Genomic DNA, 18,873 nt, shown 5'->3' on the forward strand with positions numbered 1-18,873 from the left:
CACGTTAAAGATCCCCACGTGGTCGAAATTATCACCGGAGACCTCCACCACGGCAACTCTTTCTTCCTTTCTCCTTTGACTGCCTCTTTTATCCCTTGCCTTACGGCGCGGTTCGGGTGTCCACCGAGATATGAGTTACTGCGTTATATCGTTTCCTCGAAAACCAATTTTCACTGGTGTGCTGTGCGATGCCAATGCACGTTAAAGAACCCCAGGTAGTCTCAACTGATCCGGAGCTTTCCATATACGGCACCCCTTCCTCCTGTCTTCCTTGCTTCACTCTTCGTTCGTTTCTTCGGCTGCGTTTCGATGGAGGCGAAACTGAAAAGCCGCCCGTGTGCTGTGCGATGTGCTGTCGCGTGGAGGTGGCTACAAACCAACACATTTATGAACCTGCTATGGGCTTACCACGTGCACCCAGAGCTGAGGTCGCATTATCGATGCGCACGGTGTGGGGCGAGAGGGACCCTCGACCACAATTTCTTCCGGGGCGGGCAAATATTGATAGTGGAGAAGCCTGTGGGACCCTGCTAAGAAGCCCGGACCCTGATCTCCAGGGCACCACCATCCATCTGGTGGAAGAGGCCGCCACAGTCAAGGACTGCCAGGCAGCCTCTCTAACCGCGGACGCGCAACTCCCCGTCTCCCAGGCCTGCGTGCCGGGGCGGGGAGGAACCTTTTATGATGGAAATAAAAGTTGTTCAATCCCCTTACGGCGCGATTCGGCTGTTCATCGAGATATATGCGAACAGTTACTGCGTCATTTCCTTTCCCCAAAAACCAATTCTCACGGCGTGGTGGCGATGTCCACTTTTTTTTTAAATTGGTTTTTGGGGGAAAGGAAATGGCGCAGTATCGGTCTCATATATCGTTGGACACCTGAACCGCGCCGTAAGGGAAGGGTAAAGGAGGGAGTGAAAGAAGAAAGGAAGAGAGGTGCCGTAGTGGAGGGCTCCGGAATAATTTCGACCACCTGGGGATCTTTAACGTGCACTGACATCGCACAGCACACGGGCGCCTTAGCGTTTTTCCTCCATAAAAACGCAGCCGCCGCGGTCGGGTTCGAACCCGGGAACTCCACAGAATCCGATTTACTGCGACTTTCCAACCCGCCTCGGTGGCTCAGAGGTTAGGGCGCTCGGCTATAATAATTGGTTTTTGGGGAAAGGAAATGGTGCAGTATTCGTCTCATATATCGTTGGACACCTGAACCGCGCCGTAAGGGAAGGAATAAAGGAGGGAGTGAAAGAAGAGGTGCTGTAGTGGAGGGCTCCGGAATAATTTGGACCACCTGTGGATCTTTGACGTGCATACATCGCACAGCACACCGGCGCCTTAGCGTTTTGCCTTCGTAAAAACGCTAAGACGCCCCTTGTGCTGTGCGATGTCAGTGCACGTTAAAGACCCCCAGGTGGTCCAAATTATTCCGGAGCCCTCCACTACGGCACCCCTCTCTCCCTTTCTTCTTTCAATCCCTCCTTTTCCCCTTCCCTTACGGCGACGTTCAGGTGTGCGCCGTTATGCGAGACCACTGTGCTATATCCTTTCCCCCAAAACCAGTTTTCATTTTCACTTGCGCGTTTCCTTTTCTCGAAACCATTTAAATTTCATTTTCGCTCCTTTTCATCAGATTGATGAAAAACGACCGATAACATGGACCTATCCAGGAGCAGAGGAACCTTTCCGATAACATGCAAAAACAGTGGCGAAATTAGAACCTAGACACTGCAGAGGTACGAGTAAGAACAGATCGCCGCCATTGTCTACAGCTAGCGCGTCCTGCAAGCTCAAGTATGCTAAAGTGCACGCAGCGGTAGGCCCGGTTTGCCAATAAGCGGCCTGTGTCGCCGATATAGAAAGCGGGTCCAGAGACAGCTAACAGTCGCTAAGGGCGGAGGGTTAATGTTCCGATTTCTATATGCCCCACCGAAAGGCTAAGGCTGCGAGATCAGCGAGATTCTTCAGCTGCAAGGTATACTACACGCCCGGTGGATGGAAAAGTGGGGCTTCAAAGTTTGCGTTGCTTTACTTAAGTATGTATAAATTCTCAAGGCATGCGGCCTTTTACTGATCACGCTGGCCCGCTGCCAAAGGATAGTGCTGCTTAAAGGCAGGTCTCGCCGAGACCACCCATCTCTCCCGAAGCTGGAGGTGGTTTATGACTTGCTCGAAAGGGACTTATTGCAGCTCACGTATGAAGCGAGCGTGAGAAATTTTTGTGCAGTGTTTACTCCGTATAAAGGGGTCTCTATAGTGATTCGAGCACAGGTGGAAAGGGAAATAGAGGGAGAAATGCTGACAGTCTGTTTTACACAGTTTTAGACAAAGGGGCGTAGTTACATGACTGAAGAAAAAGGAACGCCGACCAAAAGGTTGTTGTTTAAAACAAAGACGTTTCGGCTTCCGTATGGAAGCCTTGATCACTGGGCGGAAAGCCCAAAGCACAAAGCTTAACTACGTCGCAGTAATCGCCCCAAGCATCTTGCGTACGTAGGCGGGAGATTGCCTGCGTTGTGGTTAAGGGTTTTATCTGTAGTTTGGATTATCAGGGATTCCAGATATCGACGTGACAGCCAATTATTTTCTCGTGCGATGACTGATGCTTCTTCCCAAGCTATATTGTGCGTCGCGGCTTCCACGTGTTCCGCAAGTGCATTAGATGCAATCTTTTTGTTCCTGACGTCGTTCTTGTGGTCCCTCAATCGCCTTTCGAAATTCCCGCTCTCGCCGATATAGCAGTAGTCGCAGTCTGCGCAGGGAATCTTATAGATGACGCCAGGAAACTTCTCTTTGTTTATCTTGTCTTTGGCGGCCACCAGCTCATGCCTCAGCTTGCACGCAGGAACGTGAGCGACGTGCACACCGTAAGTGCGCAGAACGCGAGCCAAAGACGCGCTCACGCCCGGCACATATGGGATAGCGGCTCGGGCTCGGCAAGGAGGACCAACTGGTTCTGATGGGCGTGAAGACCGTTGAAGAACAGAATCCACGAAGTGCTTGGGGTAGCCGCATTCACTCAATTCTCGGCGCACTTGGCGTAGGTCAGCAGCCCGATCTTCTCGCCTTGGGCAGATGTTTTTGGCACGTCGGACGAGGGAAGCCACGACGGAGCGTTTGTGGAAAACCGGGTGGACAGAATTAAAATGAAGATACCGGCCTGTGTGGGTTTCTTTTCTATAAACTTTGAAAGAAAGGTGGCTTCCACGGCGTTCCACCAAAACGTCCAGAAAAGGAAGACGGCGTGCAGCCTCCTCCTCTTCAGTGAATTGAATGGAATCTTCCATGCTATTGATGTGATCGGTGAAAGGACCTAACGCATTCTTTTTGATAATACAGAAACAATCGTCGACGTAACGCACAAAAACCTTTGGGCGCGGTTCGAAGGTAGCCAGTGCGCGAGCTTCTATTGCTTCCATGGTAAGGTTTGCGGTTGTCACCGATATAGATGCGCCCATAGCAGTGCCATGAACTTGTCGATAGACTGTACCCCGGAAAACAAAATAAGTGTTCTCAAGGCAGAACTGTAACAGCTTCAGAAGATCCGATGCTTCGATAGGGGTTCTTTCACACAATCCGTCGTCATTCTGCAGCGCTGAGCGGCACACCTCCACAGCCAGATCCACGGGTACGCTGGTGAACAGCGATTTCACATCAAAGGACACCATGACCTTGTCGTCCTCCACCGTGACATCACGTACTTTTTCAATAAAATCGAAAGAGTCACGTATGAAAGTCGAGCCCTTTCCAACGAGTGGCGCAAAAACCTTGTGTAAGTAGCCCGGCAAGCGGTATAAGGGCGACCGTGTAAAGTCAACTATTGGTCGCATCGGGACGTTTGGCTTATGGATCTTCGGGAGACCATACAAGGCAGGAGCTGACCCACTGTGGCAGAGGAGCTTGAAATAAAGTGACTTGTGGTCCGGTGGAACAAATCGGAAACGTCAGTCAAAAGAATCTGCAAGTTTCTACCTTGAGCGTAGGGTCCCGCTTCAGCGTCAAGTACGTACTGTCATCCTGCAAAAGGCCAGTCATTTTCTCAACGTAGTCGTTGCTGTCCAAGATGACGGTAGCGTTGCCTTTGTCAGCGGGAAGTATAATAATGTCCGTGTTTTTACGCAGGCTTTTGATGGCATCACGCTCCTCGGAAAGAAGGGGGGTCGGAGGATGTCGCGGAAGCTTGGCAAGGATGCTGACTGCACAAGTTCGGGCCTCATCTCGGTGGTTGTTATCTACTTGACCTATAGCGCGTTCGACAGCACAGACGATTTTTCTTGCGTCCGGCGCAGGTAGGTCCCGTGTTAAAGTTCAACCCGAGCTTAAGTACGGCGAGTTCTGCTCGAGTAGGCCTGTAAGAAGACAGGTCCTCCGACCCCCCTTCTTTCCGAGGAGCGTGATGCCATCAAAAGCCTGCGTAAAAACACGGACATTATTATACTTCCCGCTGACAAAGGCAACGCTACCGTCATCTTGGACAGCAACGACTACGTTGAGAAAATGACTGGCCTTCTGCAGGACGACAGTACGTACTTGACGCTGAAGCGGGACCCTACGCTCAAGGCAGAAAGAAACTTGCAGATTCTTTTGACTGACGTCTTCCGATTTGTTCCACCGGACCACAAGTCACTTTATTTCAAGCTCCTCTGCCACAAAGGGGCAGCTCCCGCCTTGTATGGTCTCCCGAAGATCCATAAGGCAAACGTCCCGATGCGACCAATAGTTGACTTTACACGGTCGCCCTTATACCGCTTGTCGGGCTACTTACACAAGGTTTTTGCGCCACACGTTGGAAAGGGCTCGACTTTCATACGTGACTCTTTCGATTTTATTGAAAAAATACGTGATGTCACGGTGGAGGACGACGGGGTCATGGTGTCCTTTGATGTGAAATCGCTGTTCACCAGCGTACCTGTGGAGGTGTGCCGCTCAGCGCTGCAGAATGACGACGGACTGTGTGAAAGAACTCCTATCGAAGCATCGGATCTTCTGAAGCTGTTACAGTTCTGCCTTGAGAACACTTATTTTGTTTTCCGGGGTACAGTCTATCGACCATTTCATGGCACTGCTATGGGCGCATCTATATCGGTGACAACCGCAAACCTTACCATGGAAGCAATAGAAGCTCGCGCACTGGCTACCTTCGAACCGCGCCCAAAGGTTTTTGTGCGTTACGTCGACGATTGTTTCTGTATTATCAAAAAGAATGCGTTAGGTCCTTTCACCGATCACATCAATAGCATGGAAGATTCCATTCAATTCACTGTAGAGGAGGAGGCTGCACGCCGTCTTCCTTTTCTGGACGTTTTGCTGGAACGCCGTGGAAGCCGCCTTTCTTTCAAAGTTTATAGAAAAGAAACCCACACAGGCCGGTATCTTCATTTTAATTCTGTCCACCCGGTTTTCCACAAACGCTCCGTCGTGGCTTCCCTCGTCCGACGTGCCAAAAACATCTGCCCAAGGCGAGAAGATCGGGCTGCAGACCTACGGCGTCGCCAGCGGTTGGCTACTGACGTGAACGTACTTTTGCTCCCGGAAAGGTGTAGGCCGACATATATAACTGGCCGCTTGAGTCAGCTCATAGTGCGTGCTCCACGCTGCGATATCAGCGTACTGGAAGATCTTGAAGTCGGGGACATCATGTAAGCGCCATGCAAGGGGAATGAAGGCAAAAATTACAGAATTGCACTTAAGTCTGCTATGAGCGCAAATGCGAAAGCATCGATTTCCATCCTTTCTCATTTTCTTTTCTGTAATTATTTTTTCACCTTTTAATTTCTGGTTTATTTCATTACATGTATGTTGTTTAATCAACTTTTACGTTCTCGATATATTTGCAACTTTTGATTGCCAATTCGTGCGGACAACTTTCGTCCACGCCACTCACGAGTCAAGAAAGGCTTGCGCCTTAATATTACCCCTGTCACACGGGCACGTTCGATCCTCATTGAGTCAATGCTCATCGAACTCAATGCAGATCGACGGTTGTCACACGGCCACTTTCAAGCGCAATCGAGCTCGATGCTGCTTGACTCGATGCCGATTCCTCAAGAGTGCTTGAGGTTCCAAGCACAATCGAGAACTCTCGCTCTCATGAAGCTATAAAAATAAACACGTTAACAAAACCAAACCACAATTGTTGTTGTGATTGATTAAAATGTAATACAGAACATTTTTCAGGTACTATGCCTTCTTATATGCAAGCATATGAAAATAATCTCTACACCACGCTCCAAGCTTCGCCGTCAGTGTAAACAAAGATGGCGTCCTCCTGCTCGTCGGCGCGGAAACTGTGGAGCGAGCGCGAGACAGCCGCTCTCATCGACTGCTGGCAGGACCGCCTAAATGATTTGCGGCGACAGAAGAGAAACGCCGCAGTCTATGCAGAAATCGCGGAGGCGTTGTGGGCCCTTGGGTTGCATCGCACAGCAGCAGAGGTGCGCCACAAAAACCAAAAACCTGGCGCAGATACGCAATGTACCGATTTGGCTACGGATTTGGCTGCCGCTGCCCCCGACTGCACAGTGTTGCCGGACATCGCCTTGTTATGGCTGTCGGCGGAACATTTGGCGCCACCTAACACACATGAGGGAAACTTCTCAATGAGCATTGAAAATGCCGTGTAGCACCGGATGTTTCGAGCGTGCTCAAAAATCTCGATGCAGATCGAGCTCAATGAGGATCGAAAGTGCCCGTGTGACAGGGGTATTAAACAGCGTTGGCTACAGTGCAGAGCCCAGGGGTACAGCGCGAGCAGGGACAAATGATCTTATGGAGTCACCACAGAGGCTTATGGAAAATCTTCTGCCTTCAAGGGTTTTATAAAACTGCGTACTCGAAGGAAAAATGCAGCATGACCTGTTATCGTAAGCCTTTTCAATATCCATGGCGAGGACGATACATCCGCACATTATGGCTGCAGGTTGATGGCAGAACTTGCGACGCCACCACCACGACAGTCGTGTGGCTTTCCTTAACCCCCCCCCCCCCCCCCCAACTCGTCCCCCTTTCTTCGAGCCCTTGTGTAGTGCTGCCGATGTTTTTTATTGCGCAGATCTTAGGCGCCCGTCCCCTATTCCGCGTCGTAATGTGTGTGACCAAATGCCTCCGGCGCAACCAACGCCGCCTAGAAGTTCTAGGTGGCTCCGTTTATTGAAGAGGATGATGGCTGGAGCGCATGTGGGTGGGCCCTCAGTCCAAGGCTCCGGCAGCTTCTGCCGACCTTCTGGCAATGAGGAGCGCTGCCTGGTAGTTGAGTTGTGCGCTGGTCAGCTTCACCTCCTACAGCTCCAGGGCCGCATTATGCGGCTTTAGATGGTGGGGTTTCTGGCGACACGTCCATGCGATATATGTTGGGGTGTCGCCACACCACGGACATTTGTCTTCATAATGTGTTGGGTGTAGGTGATGTAAATGGTGTAGGTTGGGATAAGTGTTTGAAAATGCGGCAGGAGGCAGGAGTCTTCAGAGGAGAGGGTAAAGGCAATCATTAAAACTTTGGGTTTCGAGCTGGGTGGTGAAAAGGGAGGATATATAGGTATAGGAAAGGAGGGGATGGCCACGCTCGGTATGTTCTAGAGCTAAAGTGCCCGCCCTGGCATTGCCGTCAAGGCCCTCGTTGCAGGGGACCCAGGTGATGATGTGGTCTTGATGGAGTGTGTCCCAGGATATGTACTAGTGCCTGTCGTCGGACACTACCGCTTGTACACGCTCGACAGGTGGCTTGAGAGAATATGCGAGCGCTGCTGGACTGGGTGCCACTCATTTTTATGGCGAGGGCGATCTCTTCAGCGGCAGTTGGGTCTGGGGCTTGGACAAAGGCTGCCAGAAGTGGAGTGTTGGTGCAGTCTACGGCAACACAGGCGAACGTTTGTGGGTGGGCATTGGAGGCGATGTCAACATAGACAGCGGTTGTTGAATCGTGCCTGTACTGTTTTTGCAGACGCCGGAGTGCATGTTGATGAGCTTGGGTAAAGGTGGGTGTGGATGGTGGGAGTATTATTCCTGTGACGGTGAGTGTATTGCTTGCATGGTGATCCCCTGTGATGTGTTTGAGGATGGCCAGTCACACGGAGGTAGTGAGTAAGTGCGTGCGTTGGCAGGAGAGGACCACATCTCGGATTTCATCGAAGGCGTTCTGGATGCCCAGAGTCACCAGTCGCAATGTTGACCAGATTCCAGGGTGCAAAAGGAACTGACCCAACTGGCAGCTGCAGCATCACTTAAATTTAGGTGTTAGCCTAGTAGTAAATAAACTGCCTACTCGTCTCCCAGAGGGCTGCGTGCCGTGCCAGAGAGGGCAGGTAGGGGGGCCAATTGAAACTATTAATAAAGTTATTCTGAACTGAACGTGCACACGGAGAGTCCGGGAATGCTTTTGAAAAGTGTGCGGATTAGGACCTTAGCGGGAGCGGAGGAAAAGACAACTCGAAGGTGGCTGCCACGGGAGAACAAAAATACGTGAAAAGCTATGCCCAAATTTCGCATACAGACTATCGCAATTGTCTGTCAATTTTTCTCCACCTCTAGTTTTAGCAAGTACATAATTATTTCGCTAAAAATCACAGTAAAATTTTTGAAACGATACAAAAATGTTTCGACCACCACTGACAATAGAAAATTGTGCCCGCTTCGTATTCATCCAGTCCTTGCATTGTAGCGCGGGAAGTCTGGATGCCTTGTCAATACTGGTGGGGTGTTCGAGACCCCCCCCCCCCCCCCCCCAACTTTAAGCACTGGTTGAAGAGTGTGAAATTAGTTGCGTTTTAGAAGCTTAGTACTGAAGGAAAAGAAACTATGTGCTGCCGATATCCGAGCCGACAATTACCTCTTGTTGCGGGTAAGGCAAATCTCTGGACGAATTGATATCGGTTGATTACCGCGTTCTCAAGACAAAGACTCTACATGCGCTGAAAACTGAGCCTTAATAAGCCAGAAAAGTAAAAAAAAAAAAGTGGCAGGGTTTAAATGTAGCTAAACCGAGTAGACATACGAAAGCATGTTTAGCCTGTCTGGCTCATGGTTTTCCTTGTTGGGCCGTTGGCACTTCTGGCGACATTCGTGTCAAATTTCAAAGCTCTACGTGGACCCTATAATTTACAAAAAATTTTTAAATATCGCTGCTCGCAACAGATTAGGGCAACAACCTCACCGCGCATCCTGTACCCTGATGATGCCCACTGACGTTTGTGGCGCCGCTGCAAGGTCACGTGACCTAGGTAGCCCACCTGCATCACAACACCACCAGATTTTCTGGTGAACGGGGCATTTAATGCTGTTACGTTAAAAAGCGCGTTGCCACTACACAGTGCCAGCAATCTACGAGAAAACTAGATACCGTCGCGCTTTAACTGAAGTGCTTGCAACTACTGCGCGCTTGGGCAAACTGCTTTTTGTGAAATTGCCAAGAACGGAGTAACTGCAGGCTGCCTTTATACAGCCTTTGAAATCGCAACCGCTCCTTTTCTCTTCCGATGTTTGAGGTTACATCTGAATGTTAATATGCAGAATGCCCCACCATGCCTTCTGAAGCAGAGCACATCGTACCGTGCGGAGATAATTACGAAGCCTCAACTATTTGGTCATTAGTATATTCTACCATGCCTGCAGACTTACCATAAAAGTTCCCTAACGCAGGTTACGCGTCTTCATTGCACATGTGTCACAGCTCAGTACAACTGCATGGTTACTAGGGACATTTATCTAGTAAACCAACTGGCTTCAAACAAATAACCTTGCACACACATCTACATGGCAAAAACGATGCAAGCGAATCACGTCCACCGAGAGGACTTGATACTGAAGCACAGAAAAGGAGTCATCAGCAATCATTGTTCGGCTATAATGGTAAAATAATGAAGCAAAGTTATGGACGGAAAAAAGCCCGCCAACTTGTCATTAGCGAAACTCCAATCAAGCCTCATTCACAACACCACCACTGCTTTCGAATATCCTCCAACATTTGCTTGCATGTTATTGACCGATTTATTAATGACAAAGTGGTTAGGACGCTGGCCCCGTTGCAATGGAGGCCAAATGCAAAAGGCTGCAGTGTGCTGTGCAATGTCAGTGCATGTTTAAGAAACCTAACGTGGTCTGAATGAATATAGAGGCCTCCACTACCAAGTCCCTCAAGCTGCAACTTTGCCTTGTACGTTAAAACTCCATGAATCAATTTTTGTACGCTGACTTCCCTCCAGCTTCATCTTCTTGACCTCCACGCCGACGCAGGCATTTCGCCCAGTAGGTGCACCACTGAGAGATGAACAGCAACTTTCAGGCTGGGATCAAAACTTAAAACTGCCAGTGAAGCCAGGCATGCATAAAGATGATGCACCCTTTTTCCACCTACTCAACACTCTTTACACTTAATTTTTTGCATTCTGCAGCTGCAGCCACAGAAACAACCAAAATTAGCGTTTTGGCAACAAGACACTGGTTCATACCCTGTCCATGGGTTAAGGCAGTGTTTGCAAAATCAATTTATTCGACCTCAGAGCCATACCAAAGGCCCAGGTATAATGGATGGGGTTGTGGTGTTATTGGCTGGCACACCCACCGAAAAAGGCTCGGTCTTCAGTGAGCACATGGCTGTTCGTTAAAAAACAAGCAAAATCAGTGAAAGAAAATGAAAATGACGATGTCCAGCTGCAAGCCCCCTCACATTGCCTTGTACCTGCACAAAAAAATAAATAAATAAATGCAAACTGTCATTTGATAGTTTGCAACTTTCACAAGGACCACTGACATTACAGCCAAGTGCACACACTACCAACCTGGGCCAGGATGACAGTGAAGCAGTGTCTGTATCCCCCGAGGTGAGACCGCACTCCATCAGTCCTCAGCAGAGGCCATGTTGTCTGCCTCGCCTGCTCCATCACCAGCTGTCAGCAGTGCCTTCTCTGCTTTCTTCTTCTTCTTCTTAGACGATTTGGGTATCACTGCGCGATTGAGCAGTGCCTGGAAAATGAGGAAAGGCAACAGTGAAGCCACGAGGAGGTCACACGCAGATGGAACAGTGAAACAAAGTGGTGCAAATTTCTGTGTTTTAAAGCAATTGGCCCGACTCGCAGCTCCGAAAGGGTCAAAAAGAGAGGCCGTTAGCAAAACAGTATGCTTTGAGTAAGTAGTGCACAGCCATTATGCCCATTGTCATGCACACCAAATTCGCGAAAAGGGAACTCAGAGCTTCGAGAGATGTATCCTTTGATAGCTTAACCATTTGTTGCATGAGTTTCCACTCTATATAGCCCACAGCAATTCTTAGTGCTATGTTGAAAATGAAAGAAATGGACAGATATTGAGTCTTCCAGAAAAGCACAATCTGGCTTCACGAAAATCTCTTCTTAAAAACTTTGAAATGCCATTTCAACACCCATTATGGCAAGAAATGCCACTTTTAAGCACACTGAATATGCACACTTTTAAGCACACAAACACAACACATAGCTAAACACTAATCTGTTTCTGACACCTCCAGGGCAAAAGTTTAAGCTCATCTGAACATGTTAAGTTTCATCCAAAAAAACAACTGTTTAAATTCAAAATCGCTATACTGAAGACTTCGCATTTTTCGCAACAGAACAGAAGGCTTTGCAACAGAAAAGCTGGCAACACTTTCTTTCTGACCTCTGTGGCTGCAGTAACTGAGAACTAACTGGCATTTACAATGTCAGGGAAACTGTATATAAGATTCTAGCAGTTACGACTGAAGAATGGCTCTAAAAATCATGAGGTACAAGTTAAAATTTCATTTTTATTTCACTGCAAAATTGCATGCATCAAGCTGCGTGTATATCAAGCTCCTCGACTCAACATTAAAAAAACTTCCTCACCAGCTTGAGTACAGCAGACACTGCCTGATTACAAACGAATTTCGCTGCACAATTATTGAATAAAATGAACTAAATGTAATGTCTAGTTGGTTCATCCTTTGTACTAAAACAAAACGGAAAATGTAGGATTTGATGTGGTACCTGTTATAGCGAAACAGTTTTTTGCATCCTCATGATTCAAAGTAAGTAAATGAGTAGAGCAAATATTGAAGATATATATTCTGAATATTTGCATCATCTGCTCCAAAAACCTGCTTCAACTGCCCGTGTTTGTTGCACACTTGCAGCATCAATGAGCCACCAAAGAAACTGTGGCATATGATTGAACCGTCACATTGTGGTGCACAAAAAGCCAGCTCCATGCTGGCTCCTAGTGGGAACTTTGCTTTCACAAAAGATCACCAGTGCTATGCATTGGCCAATGTGGCAATACGACTTGACAAGGACCACCGCTGCTCGTGTTCATTGCAACAAGTAGCCTACAGCCTTGAGCACATGTTCAGTGCTTCAGTACTACACCTTAGTGAACAGTCTCTTAACCTGCCATCATGGTTCAGCTCATGAGCATCACAATGCATTGCCACCGCTACTATCAGTGCCACACGCAGCAGCTCTGTTACATTCACCAAGTGGAAAAGTTAGTACAGCATAGACCGCTTCTAACGCTTACCGTGGGAGTCGAAAAAATCCGCATTATAAACGGTACTGCACTGTAACCAAAACGTAACTTTTCCATGCATTCGCGTTTTCAGAACGGCCAGCCTACTTTTCAAAGTGCACTTGACAACACATCAGACGCACAACACTGCAATCACAGGTAACAAAGAAGTTTATCTGATCTTATTGTTGAAGCATTGAAATGAATGAAAGAACGTTATTTTAGTCTCGTGCTGCAATTGAACTGCATTGCTAGTGGCTTCATCTTTAAAAAGTGAGGCACTTGAGCACTTGCTCGCTGAGGTTTCTCTGAGCGCAGTTTGTTGCAACCGTCGAGCACACCTTTGCGCGAAACTTCTGCTGCACGTTCACTCACTTCGTTAGGCTCATCCTCGGGTAGAGGCTCATCGCGACAGCACACCGCTGCCACGATGTCTTCATCTGTGGCGGCTACTTCACAAACAACGCCATAGGGGTCAATGATGGCGACGAGCTTATCTCGTGCCGGCCCTTGAAATGCTGAATACAACCGTTCAATAGGCTGGAACCATCGTGCCCCAAAATGTTTGCAAGGCACCTGGCCTTGGCTTGCAATATTGAGTCACTCAAAGGAACGCACTGGGCCCGGACCTCGCGAAACCGTGCAAACAATGCGGCGACATCTTCGTACTTCGACACACGGATTCACTTCCTTGCAAGCAAAGCAGTCTTTCTGCAGCTGTTGTCACAACTTGTCGCTGTTCTCCCAGTCGACTACACCGTACTTTTTTGCCACCATAGCCTTTTTCAAACCGCTCTCGACGCCCCTCACAATGTTCTGCTTGGTTTCGAGAGCTTGCTGCTTCCTGGCTTTCCGAGCAGCAGACACCGTCGGAACTGAAGACAACCGAGGCTGGTAGACTTGCTCACGCTGTCAGCTTACTGTTACACACGATGACACATCTCGCTCATGGGCTCAGGCGTGACAAGACCGACAAGGCGCTGCCGTACGTGCGCTTGGAACGAGCAGCGTTTGCAGTGTCATGCCACGCGTGCCGTGCGCTCGCCGCCGCTGCGGCGAGGGCAGGGGCCGCCGCTCCAGCATGCTCGTCTGGCCACACTATCACGTGCTTTCAAGTTTTGTCCAATCAGTGTGCCCACCGGAGGCGCATCGGAGAGAGAGAAAAAACGCCTGCTTTGCGACATATTTTTTTTTCTATCCTCTCCTGCCTTCAGCCTTGCCTTGAACCACGCTGAAAATGTTTCCCCGCCCCGCCTGTTGCCCCCATCTTGCACAATCTGAGAAGCACCCACGGGCTCGCACCGGTACACGGGCTGCCAGGCTTTCCAGAAACCGCACTATACACGGTCTTCGGTTACGCGCTGCTGCTTATTAAGCGGTACACCAATACAATGAACTTTATGGGAAGCGAAGCGGTTGTCACAAAAGGCCACATAAAATGCGGTCCCGCATTATAAGCGGTTACGTTATAAATGGTCTGTGCTGTACTTCTAATGCTGTTCAGCACCACACTCCTGTGAGCACAATGCTTTTAGTGAGCATACTGTTGCTGTTTCTCTCTATTCAATAGAACACTCATAAGATGGTCACTGAAGGTGTGTGCGTACACTATTCATTCAATCACAAAGTTGATAGAGCAGCACTTAAATAACTTAAAATGGTTGACAGGTATGTGCATAACCGTGGTATAAGAAATGAGCACTTACACTGAGTGCCTCGTCTTCCACCTTGTACTCGGACTCAAAGAGGTCAACGTCTAGCTGGCCACCAGTTATCTGGTGTGAACCAGATGGCATCAACAACACCGTGTACTTGAATTGGGCCACAAACTCACCTGCACACATGTTGAATTCACAACTCTTATCCAGCACTCTTGTAAGGGCAACATGCTTGCCATGTGGCAACAAACAGGTTTGACGCACATTTCTTTTTCCTCTCGAAAGATGTAGAGCCAAAATGCTATAGCGAAAGTGAAGAGCAGGCAGCATAATCTCTAGCTTAAAGCCCGACTTGGAAAAGAAGTTACATATCAGCGTATAACCTAGCATTAAAAACAAATGGTGCTGGGAGAGGTTGATTTCGAACAACACACACAAAGTTCAGCAGGAGCTCTACATCACCATCACGGTTGATACAAATTCGTAAAATTGCCCGGCCAGAGTCCATCTGCATCAGATAGAGAATTTCGGGCATTCACGCCAGCCATGACTGCACCCTTGAGCACCAAGTGCTGCCCACACATTGCTGTTGTGCGATCACCAGTCGTGCAGTATGCATCGTGAGCAGTGAGAGGCGGCATGAGGCCCACACATTTCAACATCGTGAGAGCAGTGGCGCATGGCTGCGAATAAATCCTGTCAGCCACAAGCAGATCTACGTAAATGCATTTCCTGTGCTTCTGCATACAGATCTTTTTATTTTAGATGATACAAATTCCGGATGATATGAATTTTCTTTGCGACCCTGCGATATTTATATCGTCAGTATTCTACTGCACTGGTTTATTTCTTAGGACAGCACTCCGGTCGTGGCATTTGTTCCCCATCAAAGTTATAATATCTGCACACCAAGTTATAATTTTCATTGTGTGCACGTAATGATGCAGCTTTTCAAAAAAATAAAGTAGCTGCAAGATAGCATTGCGCTTTCTATATCTCATCTGCCTAGCACTGTCACTGTGCAGCATATTCAGAGATGGGCTTGAACAACCTAAACTATAGTCAGATACAACTTTAGAAGGCAGCGCCCTTTGCCCCTTAAAGGCGGATGCACACGAGCCTCCGCCAATAGGCGCGCACTTCAGGTGACGTCATGAGCCGGACGGCCTGTGACCCCGCCGACGGAGAACATGCCTAACATGGCCGCCCTCGCTTCGAACTGGACCGAGTCGCGTCAGCTGTGTGTGTCTCCCTTCGTCAGAGTGAATTCGAATTGTTTGTGGCCGTCTGTCATGCCGGAAATATTATTGCGAGCTTACGATGCACCATTAATGCCGCGTGCGTTTGTTCTGAGCTGTGAGCCGACGAAAAACGTTTACAGCGAACATCGGTGACGTTGCGCTGTGCTTCGTCTGGAAACATGATCCCAGGAAACAGCTCAGCGCGCAAACGATCGATCGTTGCCAGCAGTATAAGATAGCCGAGTGTCTAACAGGGCGTCGTTCGAGTGTCGCTCGGTGCCGTCGATCTTGCTCCGTAGCAGACAACGCACAGCGTTGTAGAAGGCACAGAGTTATTTTTCTCTCGCGATCCGGCATGTGCTGTAGCATCTCCATCATGATAGTTTTACCAAACCACTCATCAAGATACGCAAATCTTATTCCGAGAAATACGCGTTTTAGAAGCAGTAACAATTTTTTGAGCGGGACTATTTCTTTAGTCGCGGAGGCAATTGGCTGCTGTGCTTCGGTCATCTGGGCGGGGCCTCTCCTGTCTTCTGAAGTTGTACCCGACTATAAATCTATCAAACAAGATCAAAATAATGATTCTTCCGATACCACATGCAAGAAGCTGAGAAACTTACAGCAGCAGCTTTACCAAAAAAGCCCAACAATACAATACACAACTCTGCTGAATTCCCTGAATTTCCCTAAATTTCATACAAACTTGACCCAAAATGGTGTTTCAAGTGTCAGTAACAGCTGCATCAAGATATGAATATTTCACTGGCACCCCCAAATTTCAGCACAGAATTTAGCAAATAATCGCTTACTCTTGCAGCAGTTCTGTGCATTTCGTACAGTAGACAATGATAATGGCAACTACTAATAAATTGCAGCCTGAAGTTAAATTTAATGTTACCTGTGTGAGGTCACATGAAGGAAGCTGCACACTTACCCTCTTTTTCGTACAGCACTTGGAAAGGGTCAAGTAGCTTGTGGTTGACACACTCAAGAACTCCCATTTTTGCCTTAACCTCCTCATCGAATGCCCTGTCAGAGAAGAAATGCGTTTTAATGAATGTCTTTACTAGTTTGGGTTTTGGGTTCTGAAACACAATACAAAGGAAGGGGTGCTGCAGTGCAGATGTGCATTAACGCATACCTAAAGTTAACAAAAGGCCTTTGGAGTGGAACAAGAGCCAACTCTAGTTCTCTATCTTGATTGATGAACAGTGATAGGCTGCTATTAGACGTTAACTGTTTTAGCGGGCTCATTGGTGCGGAAACATCATGAAGGATACAACTCGATCATAGAAAAGACTAAGTACTGTCTTGAGTTTTTGCGCCCTTTTGTGTGCTCCGACTGCGCTGTAGTGTGCTTTACGACGCTGAAAGAAGACTACCGCAACCATTTGGGCCAAATGCTTTGCAAAACAATGCTTCATCATTCATGTTTGTCTCCAATCGCACTGTGCACTTTATGATGCTATTAAGCAACTACTGTGGACATTTGGTTAAAATGCTTTGCATAAATCATTAATTGAAAATTATATATGCAAAACTCATGCAAAAAAAAACAAATAGTGAAATGTGAGCGTTAATTAAAATTAAACTAGATGGTGCTTAGCAGTATAGTAAAAGCTTGTTAATTCAAACTTCAAGAGACAAAAATGAATGTTTGAATTATCCAAAAGTTCAAATTACAGAACGACCCCAAAAAAACTTGCTACAGTTCAAAAAGTCAAAATACAGTATCAAAATACCTTTTTACTGTCACAATGAACGCACTTTTTTTCCAAAAGATCTCTGAAGATTTGCAGGGTGCGGTGCATTCACCATGTGGGGTAAATTTATTCAGAAAAAAGTGACGCGGAGGAATCGGATGAGGATGAAACTTCGGAGCCAGCACCCCCCGTAAGCGCGCCTGTAGCAATGGGCTACATAGAGAGCCTCAGACAACTTGTCTATGCCAAGGGCCTCGGGGAAGAGCACGCTTCTGCTTTAAATAAACTGGAAACCTTCCTCAACGGATCTGCGCTGCAAAAACAGACATCCATCACGGACTTTTTCGCAAAGAAAAAATTTTGTGTTTTGACAAGCAACTGTCTTTAAAGGTGTGGTCCACTTACTACGAACTTCGGGATATAACGAACGGATGCCGTGTGACGCACATGTTCGTTATAAGCGGGCTCGACTGTAGTGCAAACGCTCGATTATTGGACTTAGGTAGGAGCTCCTTCTTAGTACTGCAGTTTCATGGCCCAGCAATATTTGTACCACTTGAGGCCTCAATTTTTTCCAATTTCAACAATCAGAAGGAAGTGATGAGGCTGTACTCACCGTAGTGTGAAAGGCATAGAGGCGAACTGCTTGTCTACAATGCTAACAAAAGCTGCAAAGAAAAAGAGGGTGAACAAATCAGTTAAGAAAGAGCTAAGGCAGCGGGGGTGACATTGTCGACACAGCACAGAAGAAAGGGTGATGCCACAAGAAGACTGCCCCCATTCCACAGAAGTGTCAGTTGAAAGAGGCAGCTCCATGACATGACACAAATACATCCAAAGTGCACATGTTATAAGCAGAACAATTACAGTGTGCAGTGGCTGTGGCTTGCCTCAGCGTCCAAACACATATGAACGTGACATCCTACATTTCTGGAAGAAACAGCACAAATCGAAGGAGACATAGGCTAAGCCTCATGCAAGATGTTCTTCCGAAAATCCCGCATACTAGAGTAAAATCTCGTTCATTCGGTCTTCAAGGAACCAGACAAACTGTTCGAATTATCGAATGGGCCTAAAAAAACTGCCCAAAACTGTTCGCACCGCTGCACTTTTAACTAATGAACGCCTCGAAAATGGCTGTCTACATTTGAGATAAAAGCCAAGTGACAATGATGATTTTTCGCAGTTTCATCCATTGCTTTGTTTTGTGCACACAGTAGGGAATGTTGAAGAACTGATCAAGACTATAAAGGTCTCAAGAATCGAGCATTTTTGATGACGATAACCAGTTTTTGATTCACTGTTTGAACCTGAAGCAAAATTTTCAGCATTCAAATTCTGCATGGCACATAACTTTTGCCACTCATTTCGCAATACTTTCTGTGACAACAAAATGTGAGGGAATTTTTTAGGTTCACAACTGTGCCTATACTCCATTTATACATAGCAGTCAACGCTGCCAAAGCTATCGCACCTGTTTGCGCAAACTAAGTCTGCATCCCCCCAAAAATAGTTCACCATGTAACCAAAGTGAACACAGGCATATTCCGTAGCGACAAATCTTTAGTGCCATGACTAACAGCATCCCGGACTTCGTTTTACTGCTTGCCACATATTCGTCGTGCGACTCATCCGAGACTTCAAAAATCACATGTGGGGTGGTATGACACGCGGCTGGTAGGGCAAACTGCTCATATTCCACCCGCACCTAATAAGTAGTTCACGCTCATTGAAAATTATACCCAGAGGGCCCAAACACTGAGCGTCACACAGCTTTGGCAG

At 47.6% G+C, this 18,873-nt stretch overlaps 1 protein-coding gene across 1 annotated transcript in view; it reads right to left on the reverse strand.

Moving 5' to 3' along the window:
* Nucleotides 1-10,457: 10,457 nt before the first annotated feature.
* The window catches only part of LOC144093533 (proliferation-associated protein 2G4), a 37,935-nt gene continuing 29,519 nt past the window's right edge, over nt 10,458-18,873 (reverse strand). Inside the window, exons 10-14 of the mRNA XM_077627057.1 lie at nt 17,708-17,759; nt 16,323-16,417; nt 14,193-14,320; nt 10,770-10,953; nt 10,458-10,669 (exon numbers count right to left, since the gene is read on the reverse strand). Of these exons, the coding sequence (XP_077483183.1) occupies nt 10,828-10,953; nt 14,193-14,320; nt 16,323-16,417; nt 17,708-17,759 (401 nt within the window). The 3' untranslated portion in view covers nt 10,458-10,669; nt 10,770-10,827. The remainder of the gene's footprint in view (nt 10,670-10,769; nt 10,954-14,192; nt 14,321-16,322; nt 16,418-17,707; nt 17,760-18,873) is intronic.

The sequence above is a fragment of the Amblyomma americanum genome, chromosome 6, assembly GCF_052857255.1.
Source record: "Amblyomma americanum isolate KBUSLIRL-KWMA chromosome 6, ASM5285725v1, whole genome shotgun sequence".
Taxonomy (NCBI): domain Eukaryota; kingdom Metazoa; phylum Arthropoda; class Arachnida; order Ixodida; family Ixodidae; genus Amblyomma; species Amblyomma americanum.